Here is a 12848-nt window from a genome sequence, read left to right as displayed (position 1 = left end):
AACCTGCGAACATGTAAATGGGGTATAATACCTTTGGTATAACTATAAATCTTTGTGAATCAAGGCTGCTCCCGTCAAAATATAGACCCATTTGGGCTATAGTGTTAACACTAAGTAACAACGCAAGGTCTTACGAGTGTTAGTACTTCATTCCAATGCCATTTAGACAGAATCCCAAATTTGTTACACAGTATTACCTTAGCAATTTTATTAAGAGCTATTGAATACTTCGACTAAATAGCTAGAATTAACTATAAAATATTAAATATAATTACTAAAAACTATTCAATTTAACAATAGCAGCAGAAAGTTCCAGATTAAACTGATATGAAATTATATGATAAATTAAAATATTCATAGATATAAAAATAATAATAAACTCGATTTAATACGCTATTATTTAATTACTTAGCTAACATATGAAATTCCTTATATATCTGGAGATTACGCAAGAGCTGTCCAAAATAAAGGTCTTAAATAGGGCGGAGTGGGGTAGTACTCGCCAATCCAGCTTAGTTTTGGTACATATGAAATATGCTTATTTTTCCCTCCTGAAAATTTAATAAACGAAATTGCCAGCAAGGGCGCACAAAGGAGAGGGTTTAATTTAATATGCAGTGATAGACTCCTCGTCACTTCACAAGTACCTAAAGTAATTTATTTTTAATTTTTTTTTAAAATAATTAAAGTGATTTATTTTAAAAAAAAGTAGTTTATTTTTAAAATAAACAGTTTAAAAGAAAAAAGTGAAATCCTTGCAGAAAAGAAACACACTTTGTAAAGAAGGCAAAGTAGCCCGCCCGTCCACTTTAAATCAACTGTACGCAAGCCATTTTTCTTATATGGAAAAGCTCATTTGGCCAATTCTTATTCTCAGACTTAAATTTCTTATCTAGGATTTTCAGGCTTATTGATATTTTATCTCTTATTTTTATTCTTTAACTTATTCATCATTCCTTCTATTTTCTTATTTATCCTTTTTTACATTTTAGACATCAGACTTATATTTTAGATGTTCTCAGACTCGATTAGACTTTTAAGACAAAGGGTACAGTCTTAGGTAACTATTCCATACTTTTCCCATGAAGTATTTTTTTACCACATTGGGGGGGGATGATCCTCTTCTTGTATCCAGATAGAATTAATTTGATTCTCAAATACTTCGTATTCAACAGCGAAAATGTTTTATATTTAGTTTTGACAGTTCTTTTTTAGCTAATAATTTATTTTTTTTTTTTTTAGGGAGGAGGAGGATAGAGGGGTAATTTTCGGAAAAGAATGCAAAATTTCAGTCAATCAAACACAAATTGATTTTGAAAGGCTCATTTATTGATAAATCCATATAACCAGGGCCGTATCCAGGATTTTTTTTTCCAGGGGGGGGGGTATTTTTGTTCGGTGGAGGTTTAGCAAAAAAGAAACTTTGGCTTCTTAAAAAAATGAAGACTCCGTGAGGAATATTGAGTCTGACTTAAATGATACCTCAATTTAGTCAAGTTAAATACAAATCGATGCTAACATTTAAAACTCGGATACTGAAAGACAGTTTCTAGCATTCATTTTTTCAAGGTACTAACAGTAAAGAAAAAATAAAAGGAAACTAACCTCTAAATTTCCATTTTCAAAATTTGGTATATGTTTACAAAACTTTCATTTATGAATTTCATTAATAAATGTTCCTACCAACAAATACTATGCTACATGATCAGTGGGAGGGAGGCTCGACGACTGACATACCTCAATTCTTGCAGATCAACTCGACTCAATATCGATATATTGACATCTGTCGAATCGACATCTTGTTGAAAATATTTAAGGGAGAAGGGTGAAGCAAATAGGATGATTGTTAACATACCTACCACGTCAAAAGACTCACAACCTTAAGTTACAACCCTTGCCATGAGGGCTGTGGGGTGTTGTCATCCTCAAAGACATAATATCCGGACCTTTCAATTACTTTGAACATAATGGCTATCTCAAAATTTTGATCGGAAGTGTTTGGAGAAATGGTGGCCGTGGGAGGGGGGTTAGTTGCCCTCCAATCACTTTGGACTAATAAAAAGCGCGCTGCCAGTTTCAATTTCCAATCAAATAAGCTGTTTTCGAATTTTCTACGACAACAAATGCCCATCTCAAAATTTCTACCTGTATTCCGGGGAAATACGAAGTGTTGGGGGGAGGGGTGGGGTCCACCCTCCGATCACACTGAATCCTAAAAAGGGCACTAGGACAACTGAATTCCAATCATATAAGCCCATTCCAGAGTTTTACGATCACCCTTTCTATATATACCTTATATGCCCCCAGGACATATCTTATAACCCATGCTCTGAGGGCTGTGTGGGGGGGGGGGTTGTCATTCTCAAAGATATAGTTTCCGGACCTTTTAACTACGTCTGACAAAATGGCAATCTCAAAATTTTGATTGGATGTGTTTGGGGAAACGGTGGGCGTGGGATTAGTTGCCCTCCAATCACTTTTGACTATTAAAAAGGGCACTAGCACTTTCAATGTCCAATCGAATGAGCTTTTTTCGAAGTTTCTAAGACAGGAAATGGCCATCTCAAAATTTTTATTAGATGCATTTTGGGAAAATACGAGGTGTGTGTGTGTGTGGGGGGGGGGCATCTACCCTCTGATCACTCTGAATCTCAAAAAGGGCACTAAAAGTTCTGAGTAGCAATCCAATGAACTCCCTCCGAAGTTTATACGATCACTCTTTCTATATATACCTTATACGCCCACAGGGCATAACTTACGAGTCTTACAACCCTTGTCCTGAGGGCTTTGGGGGGGGGGGGGGGGTCATCTTCAAAAACATATTTTCAGGACCTTTGAACAAAATGGCTATCTCAAAATTTGATTGGATCCGTTTGGGGAAGTGGTGGGCGTGAGAGGGGGTTAGTTGCCCTCCGATCACTTTCGACTACTAAAAAGGACACTAGCCCCTTCAATTTCCAATCGAAAAAGCCATTTTCGGAGTTTTTAAGACAACTCCTTCGATACGAAGTGCCCTAGTCTAAAAAAAAAAAATAATACATTGTGTCCACATCGCTCTTTATTTCGACAGCGCTATTGCGCTGCATATGATATGATCCTATTTTTAGCGTGGAATGACCATTTTTTGGCATGACCGCTTTTCGAAGATATAAAATAGACCAGGCCTATCGATCAGCAGAATTTGACAGAGTCATGTTGCAGTGGTAACTGCAACCTATTTCCTGAATATGCATACGCTTCTAACTAATGCATTGTAAAAATGCATAATTAAAACAATCAATTACCTTTATGTAGCTTGTGAACAGCACAAGGTACTTTGAGCTTCAGCCCTTTAGCTCCTCCTTCTAAATTTCGATCCTCCCCCTGGATACGCCCCCTGTAAATACATGTTTTTACTTTTATAACTTTAATAAATCAAATAATATTAACATTTTGATTACTAAATATAAGTAAATGTATATTAAACTGACATGCACATTCATTGGTATTTTTTTCAGTAAAGTGCAAATTATGTTCTGGCCTTGGGAAGGCATAGGGGTTGTGAGCCCAACTTATGTTAATTTCTACTCGTTTTGAGTTTGTCTCGGTTATTTATTGTAATTTCTGTTTGTTTTGTGTTTCGTTTATTTATCGATGCTTATTTGTGCTAGTTTCACGCTTGGTAGATCATACGATTTTATTTTTATGCATTTTTGGTGTAACGGAGTTCTTTACATTTCTTTGAAAAACCCACTTTGTAAAAAAAGTTTTTTTTAATTAATTTCTGTGTCTTTTATATTGACATAATCTTTTTCAGAGAAAAATAAAATATTACTTTAAATCCTTTCGATTTTTAGACTTTATAGTTTGGCCTGCTATTTGTATGCTGGAGAAAAATTTTCAGCAATTTTTAACAACATACACCCTTTAAAAATCTGGACACAAATAGTAGTGTTTAATTTAGTTTCATACCTCCTCTAGTTGACCTGAAATGGAAAACTTGATACCATTCGCAAAATAATCTGTTTACTTTCTTTGATAGCTTGGATACACTCACGCTATTTTGATTTGGTTAAATTTTAATAACAGAAGTAGTCCCAAAAGTTTGAACATAATACCCTCAGTCGTTCTAGGGATACTGCTGAGATACCTTATTGGGAAGTACCATTAACACAATGCATTTTGATTTAATCTTAAGGCAACATTTAGTTTTTAAACATAATGGACAAATGGGAGGGTGGGGAGGGGATTAGTTGCCCTCCAGTCACTTTCGACTATTAAAAAGGGCATCATCCCTTTCTATTTTCAATCGAATGAGCCCTTTTCGAAGTTCCTACGATAACTCCTTCGATACGAAGTGCCCTGGTCTAAACAACAACAAGAAAAAAAAATATTACATTATACCCACATCAATCTTTACTATAAAAATGTCAAGCCTTCCAATCAGTTTCGACTATTAAAAAGGACACTAGAGCTTTCGATTTCCAATCGAATGAGCTCTTTTTGAGTTTCTACGACAACACTTTCTATAAACACCTTATTTGCCTCCAGGGCATACATTACAACCCTTACCCTAAGGGCTGTTAGGGTGGTTTTCATCCTCTAAGAACTAATTTCCAGAACTTTCAAATACGTTAAACAAAATGGCTATCTCAAAATCTTGATTGGATGTGTTTGGGGAAATGCTGGGCGTGAAAGGGGTGTTATTCGCTCTCCAATCACTTTCAACTATTAAAAAAGACACTAGCCCTTTCAGTTTCCAATCAAATGAGCACTTTTGAAGTTTCTACGACAACACTTTCAATAAAAACCTTATATGCACCCAGGGCATAACTCACAATCCATGCCCTGGGGCTTGGGGTGGGGGGGGGGGCTTGTCATCCTCAAAGATGACATCCTCATTGTCATCCGCAACTTTCTACTATGTTGAACAAAATGGCTATCTGAAAATTTTGATTCGATGTGTTTAGAGGAATGGTGGGCGTGAGAGGGGGGTTAGTTAATCACTTTCGACTATTATAAAGGGCACTAGCCCTCTCAATTTCCAATTGAATGAGCCCCTTTGAAGTCAGTGCCCTCAGAGCACTGAGGGCTCTGAGGGCGTTATCATCCTAAAAGACCTAATTTCCAGAACTTTCAACTACGTTGAACAAACTGGATATCTTAAAATTTGATTGGATGTGTTTGGGAAAATCGTGGGCGTTAAAGGGGGTTAGTTACCCATCAATCACTTTCAACTATTAAAAAGGGCACTGGCCCTTTCAATTTCCAATAGAATGAGCCGTTTTTGAAGTTTCTACAACATCGCTTTCAATAAAAACCTTATATGCCCCCAGGACATAACTTACAACCCTTGCCCTGAGGGCTGTGGGGGTGGGAGGAGGGGTTGTCATCCTTAAAGACCTAATTTCCAAAACTTTCAACTACGTTGACCTAAATGGCTATCTAAAAATTTTCATTGAATTTGTTTGGGGGAAAGTTGGGCATGAGAGGGGGGTTAATTGCTTTCAAATCGCTTTCGACTATTGAAAAGGGCACTAGCCCTTTGAATTTCCAATCGAATGAGCCCTTTTTCAAGTTTCCACGACGAAGATTTCAATAAAAACCTGATATGCCCCCAGGGCATAACTTATAGCCCTTGCCCTGAAGACTGTGGGGGGAGTGTCCTGCTCAAAGGTAATATTTCCTGAGCTTAAAACTGCGTGGAACAAAATAGCTATCTCAAAATCTTTATCGGATGTGTTTGGGGAAATGGTGGGCGTGGAAGGGGTGTTAGTTGCCTTCCAATCACTTTTGACTATTAAAAAGGGCACTAGCCATTTCAATTTCCAATCGAATGAGCCCTTTTGAAGTTTCTACGACAACGCGTTCTATAAAAACCTTATTTGCCCCCAGGGCATAATTTACAACCCTTGCCCTGAGGGCTGTGGTTCGGTTGTCATCCTCAAAGACCTAATTTCCAGAACTTTTAACTACGTTGAACAAAATGGCTGTCTCAAAATTTTGATTGGATGTGTTTGGAGAAAATGTGGACGTGAGAGGGGGGTTAGTTGACCTCAAACCACTTTCGACTATTAATAGGGCACTAGACCTTTGAATTTCCAATCGAATGAGCCTTTTTTCAAGTTTCTACGACAAAGATTTCAATAAAAACCTTATGACCCTTGCCCTGAAGACTGTGGGGGGAGTGTCCTGCTCAAAGGTATAATTTCCTGAATTTTAAACTGCGTTGAACAAAATGGCTATCTCAAAATTTTCATTGGACGTGTTTGGGGAAACGGTGGGCGTGGAAGGGGTTTTAGTTGCCTTCCAATCACTTTCAGCTATTAAAAACGGCACAAGACACTCCAATGTCGAATTGAATGAGCCCTTTTCGAAGTTTCTACGACAACACGTTCTATAAAAACCTTTTATACGCCCAGGGTATAAATTACAACCCTTGCCCTGACGGCTGAGGGGGAGTTGTCATCCTCAAAGACCTAATTTCCAGAACTTTCAACTACGTTGAACAAAATGGCTATCTTAAAATTCTGATTGGATGTGTTTGGCGAAAAGCTGGGCGTGAGAGGGGGGTTAGTTGCGCTCCAATCACTTCGACTATTAAACAGGGCACTAGCCCTTTGAATTTTCAATCGAATGACTCTTTTTGAAGTTTCTACGACAACGCTTTCTATAAAAAAATAGTATATGCCCCCAGGGCATACCTTACAACCCTTGCCCCGAGGGCTGTGGGGTAGGGTCCTCTTCAAAACATAATTTCTGTCTGGAAATCAACTACCCCGAACAAAATGGGTATCTCATAATTTTTATTGGATGTATTTGGGAACATGGTAGGCGTGGAAGGGGTGTTAGTTGCCTTCCAATCACTTTCGACTATTAAAAAGGGCATAAGCCACTCCGATTTCCAATTGAATGGGCCCTTTGGAAGTTTCTACGACAACTTCTTCGATACGAAGTGCTCTGATCTAAAGGAAAAAAAAAACAAATAATGCATTGTGCCAACATCGTTCTTATATGACCCCAGGGCATAACTTAAAACCCATGCTCTGAGGATTGTGGGGGATTGACCTCCTCAAAAACATATTTTCTATCTGGAAATCGACTAGGCTGAACAAAATGGCTACTTCGAAACTTTGATTACTTGTATCTCGAGAAATAGTGGGTGTGGAAGGGTGTTATTTACCTTCCAATTCCTATTGTCCGTTAAAGAGTAGCGCAAGTCACTCCGATTCCCAATTAGACTAGTTCTTTTTGAAGGTCCAATAATAGCTCATTTGATAGATAGTGCCCTGCTCATAATGAAAAAATAATAAATAATACTTTATTCCAAAGTTGCTTTTATATGCTCCCGGGGTATAAATTAAAATTATTGCCACGAGGGTTGTGTGGCAGTATTCTCATCAAAAACATAATTTCTATCTTGAAATCAATTGCGCTGAACAAAATGGATATATCAAAATTTTGTTTGGATGTGTTTGGGGAAACGGGGGGCGTTGAAGAAGTACTAGTTGACATTCGGTCATTGTTGTCTATCAAAAAGAACACTAGCCAGTCCAATTTCCGATCGAATGAGCCCTTTTCGAAGTTTCTAATACAACTCCTTCGATACGAAGTGCCCTGGTATAGAAAAAGAAGAAGAAAAAAAAATAATAATACATTGTGCCAACATCGTTCTTAGGCAGCGTACTACAACATCGTACTTAGGCAGCGCGATTGAGCTGCCTATGATTGATACCAGGTCAAAAGACTTGTGAAGTTGCTGGAGATCATTTTCAAACTTCTTCTCCACCTCCTTAACCTTTATACTCCAGAATGGAATTCCCAAACATGCCATGCTTCTAAACCAACACACAGCAAAATATACAGACATTCCTGAGAATTCAGGAACAGAGTTTTTAACTATTCTTCTTCTTCTAACCAACACACAGCAAAATATACAGACATTCCTGAGAATTCAGGAACAGAGTTTTTAACTATTCTTCTTCTTCCTACCAACACACAGTAAAATATATAGGTACAAAAATCAATTACCTTTACAATGAACAGCAATAGCTCCTTTCGCATTTTCGGAAATTTGCAAAAATTGTTCCAGGATTAAATCCGATGGCGTTGAACCATCAATGAAAAAAAGATCATGATGCTGAAAACCAGCGTTAACAAAGCGAGACCCATCGTAGAGCCGTTTATTGAGGCGAATCACGTTTGTGACATTATGCTTTCGGAAGTAACGGAAATAATATTCAGGCGCATGTTGTCCTGGAAAAGATTGGTTTCAATTTATCTAAACCGAATAAAAAAAACAAAAAAAAACACTCCATTCGGTTAAACTAGAATTCAAAATAAACAACAAGAAAACCACAAATTTTAAAGATACATGAAATAACATTAAAAAAGTAAAAAGAAATTATTAATAAAGATTAAAATAAATCAAATATCATTTAGACACTTAGAAGATAAAAATCTTATTTCATTTGCGCGGTCAGCACCTATAGAATAGAACGCACAAACAAGTGTACAAAAGAACCAGGAAAATATTCTGAATTTTGACCAAACGATAAACGGATGGGATTTTTAATTAGCCTGATTTTCATTTCATAATCAATCCAATTAATAAGATTAATCAGTCATAAATCACAATTATTAAACAACAAATGCAAAATATTTCCAACAAAAGCCTCACATAAAATCGAGTCAGAGGTAATACATGAAAACGTATTTAATTTGCGAGTTAGCGAGTAAGTCGTTTTTAGAACACAACCAGGAAAATATTTTGAAATGGGAGTTGCTTCTTTTTTGCAGAAATGAGAACCAAAAGCGACTAGAAATTTTAAGATTTGTATACGCCACAAACATTTATACGCCATAAATACCCTTGGCATCAAGGCCGTATTCAGGGGGGGGGGCTCAATGTTTGACCCCCCCCCCCCACGAAATTTCTTTCGACTCGTAAAATCGTAACAGAAATACATCAAAACAAATTTTTGATGCGTTTTTTAACGTTTTTTGTTAATAATTTTTTTTTTCTGAAGAACTTGATGCACATCAAGGCGGAAAAAAGTTGAACTTCACGATAGAGTTAGATCAAAGAATAAGATGAAAACAACACATAAAGAGAAAAAATCGGCCTACCTTCTTCCGCCTTGCTAGTAGAATGAGGTCCCGAAAAGGCAAGAAACTTCCCAGGAAGGATCCAATTCAAATCACCATTCTCAACACGCTAAAATAAAAGACAAATTTGGTACTGAACCCAATAGCCAAATAGGTTGTATGTAAAAAAGAACACGCGCCTTCTCAACCATTAGTTCAACACCTGGTATCAAAAAGAGTGGTCTAACACAACAGTTCCCCGTCAGAAATCCAGACACCCCAGGAGGAAAGGACTTTTAGGGATGAAAAAATAAACAATCGTGCACCCCCTTCTAAAGAAGTGCAAGATCGTCTTGTAACATGAAGAGGCTGTTGACATAGATAAAAGTTGAAACCCTCTTTCAGCAATGTCCTGATCCTGTGTCCTCCTTGCATTTTTGTTTTGCAATTTGAGAGAGGGCTATTACAATTGAGAGAGGACTAATTCGATCGAAAATTAGAATTGCTAGTGCATTTTCTAAAGGCCAAGGGCAATGAGGCAACCTGTCAACCTTGACACCACTTTTTTTCTTTTTTTTTGGAAGAAAAGACTTCTGAGAATGGCAAAAAAAATCATGTACCCTATTCGAAGAAGCACAAATCGCCTCGTAAAACCAAGGGGGTCCTACCTTGTAGGAAAGGTGTGAGCCTGCGGCCTAACACTTTCCCAAGGGGGTCACCACCTCCTTTAACAACGGCCTGATCCTTCTTTGATTTTCAGAAATGTCCACTTTTACTAGCAGAACTTTTGTATTTTCTAGAAATTATAACATTAATGAATGAACAATGGCAAGAAAGTCTATACTTAATTTTATAATTTTAATCAGCCTCCTTTGATTTAATGTTGCTTAGTTTTGCTTAATGTGTTTATTCTTCTTCATAGCTCATTAGCCTCTACAAATTTGATACTCCTAGTCCACGCGTTATGATTGACTTGGTAAAGAGTAATGTGTCCCCGGTGAATCTTTTCCTAGGCTTATAGAAGACAACGAGTGGTTGTACCAAATTTGGAGGAGCTCATTACATCGAGAATTAGAAGTCCTAGGGGCTTTCTTCAAGACCAAAGGCAATCAGAGACAGTCTGTCACGTCTTAGCATAATTTTTTTTTTTTTTTTTTTTTTTTTTGAAGAAACGACTTCTGTGGACGATAAACAACTTCTATTCTAAGAATTACAAAATCACCTTATAAAACCAAAGGGGTGCTGACCTAGAAAAAGGGTTAAAGCCCCTGACCTAACACCTACCCGCTAGGAATTTTGGTCCCTACCTCTTCCGACAAGATCCTGGTCCCTCTGAGATTTTCAGAATTTTACACATTTGTTAACAGAACTCTTAAATTGTCCAGTAGTAATAACAGCACAGGAAAACCAAATGCCAAAGTAATAAATTGACTCTGTAAATTTACTTATTCTACTTTAATTAATTTGAAATTGCCCCCTTTGATTTATTTTTACTTATTTTAGCTTAAAATATTTATTCTACTTTAAAGCTCATTAGCCTCTACTAATTTTATAACCATAATCTATGAATTAAAGATAGAGTTAGCAAAGGGTGATATGTCATCATTCATTTTTTTTTCCAGCATCATTAAACAAAACGGATAATCTCAGAAAATCGGGAGAGGGCCGATTCAATCGCAAACAAGAAGTTCTTGTACTCTTATGGTCAAAATAAATCAAAAGCATCCCTTAGCACAGGATTTTTTAGACATTTGGAAATGCAACACCTTGTTGAAATCAAAATCATACAAGGATTTGAACTCTGCATGATTGAAGGGTCCAAGCCATTCGGCCGATATCCTCTTCATTCATTCTCGTACATAAAGACCCGTCGTATCCTATAACAAGAAGGCTGGAGCAAGAGCTTAGATTTTAATTTAGAAAAAAATAATCATTTGACTATACTAAATTAATTTAAACAAAAAATTAAATGGAACCCCCATAAGTAGAACCCCCTAGATATAAAAGTTTTGGACTCTTGTAAAAACATCGTGTAAGAATTCCAAATCTCGCCGGATACTGTAGGGTTGGTTTAACGAATTAATATTAGAAAGACAGATTAGCAAGAATCCATCATATATTGGTTCGATTTGGAACTCTATACTAGGGAAAGCGGCATATCGAAGGTTTTGTTCAAGGGTGTTCGGTGAGGTTTTTACAAAGAAAATCTTTAAAAAACCCATTAAAATTTGCTTATATACATTTTAGTTACGTTTTTACAAGTCGAAAAATTTCGGAGGGGTTGTGTGTCTCAAACCTCGTTAGCTCCCCCCCCCATTGACTCGGCCCTTCTATAGGGCCTTTTAATTATGAGAGGAGGATCTTGTGTGATCATAGGCATGTAAGCCTGTTAGCCTGTCATTCTTTTTACCACGGCTAGACTATTGCATTATCTCAAGTGGGATATAAACTAGATTCTAGAATCGCTAGTCCCTCCCCCTCCCCCAGTAGAACCAGAAATTACTCTGAGAGTGTAAATCCGTTTTAATCACTCCAAATCTCAGCCTACTATTAACACATTTGAGACCAATACTGAAATACAGAGGTCCACAATTAAAATGCGTCAAGCATGTTTCAAGGGGCCATAATTCCCTTCAACACGCCCACCTCATGACTTGCGAGATAGGCATATGGTATCTTTTTTATTCATGCTAATTCAGGTATCATTGCACAATGGTCCCAAATGATTAAAAGCCAATCCTTAAACATCCTTAAGACCGCAGTATGACTGTCCTAAATCAAAATGTATCAGCACAAAAAAAAAACGTTTAAAAAAACGAAGTTTTATTAAAACCAAAACTGGATTATAAGGGCTTCTGAACTTGCTGATTGTAGATCTGAGGCTAATATTATATTACAGATGTCCAAAATTAAACAAGTCAGTAACTACATTTTTCAAACATCCCGCCTAGTTGCAATGAGATCTGCGCAATCTGCGTGACTGGAAGGCCCTATATAGGATCCTTGGCCCGTGCCCCTGCCCCATCCCCCCTACCTCAAACAGTCATGTTCCATCTTATTTTTATTCATGGTCAATAAGAGATTATCTAGGACCATTTCCTTAATGATTAAGTGTTACTCATTAAGAATCTTTAAGATTGCAGTATGACCGTACTAAATCAACAAACATTAAGCAGCAAAACATACCTAACAAATGGTGTTTCACTTAACCAAACTCTATTTATAAAGGTTTCTGAGCTCGATGACAACAAATATGGCATTGAGATTTAAATATAGATATAGACATCCAAAATCAAAACATGTCAAAGACGAATTTAACAAATGAAGCTTAAAACCAACAGAAAACCAAATGAGCACGCCTTGAACGACCGTAAATTATCATAAATGAGGACGGTGTCAAGACCCCCCCCCAAGACTATATTAGAACTTACAATTTGTTATTAGCAGGTTATGCAGGTTTCCGTTTTCTGTATAACACTAAAGAAACAAGTATTGCCCAAAATTCCCAGAGCCTTTTTCAATATCAGTATACATGTAACAATTTGTTTACCCTCGTTAGTCTAATATGCAATAAAGTTTCATCGACTGTTTCTTAAATCCCTTCTTTTCAAACACATAAAAAATCAACTGGCTCAGTTAAACTCTAGGAATGAAGGACCCAAAGTGATGCACTTGTCCCTGTTTTCACCCCTTCTCCTTATCATATATTGTTAACTGAAATATTTCAAGATTTCTGAGCTTTCTGATTACAAATCTGAGGCTAATGTTCAATGTAGACGTCG

General features: G+C 37.0%; 1 protein-coding gene across 3 annotated transcripts in view; it reads right to left on the bottom strand.

Moving 5' to 3' along the window:
• LOC148942623 (dual specificity protein phosphatase CDC14A-like) overlaps positions 1-12848 on the bottom strand; it is an 89219-nt gene that overhangs the window by 36701 nt on the left and 39670 nt on the right. For all 3 annotated transcript variants that reach the window (XM_089102769.1, XM_089102768.1, XM_089102770.1), the window contains exons 6-7: positions 9109-9196; positions 8011-8235 (exon numbers count right to left, since the gene is read on the bottom strand). In XM_089102769.1, coding sequence (XP_088958895.1) covers positions 8011-8235; positions 9109-9196 — 313 coding nt within the window. The remainder of the gene's footprint in view (positions 1-8010; positions 8236-9108; positions 9197-12848) is intronic.

The sequence above is a fragment of the Artemia sp. Qi Xiang Cuo genome, chromosome 16 (genome assembly GCF_049724085.1).
Source record: "Artemia sp. Qi Xiang Cuo chromosome 16, ASM4972408v1, whole genome shotgun sequence".
Classification (NCBI taxonomy): domain Eukaryota; kingdom Metazoa; phylum Arthropoda; class Branchiopoda; order Anostraca; family Artemiidae; genus Artemia; species Artemia sp. Qi Xiang Cuo.
This window is presented reverse-complemented; position numbering and strand designations above follow the sequence as displayed.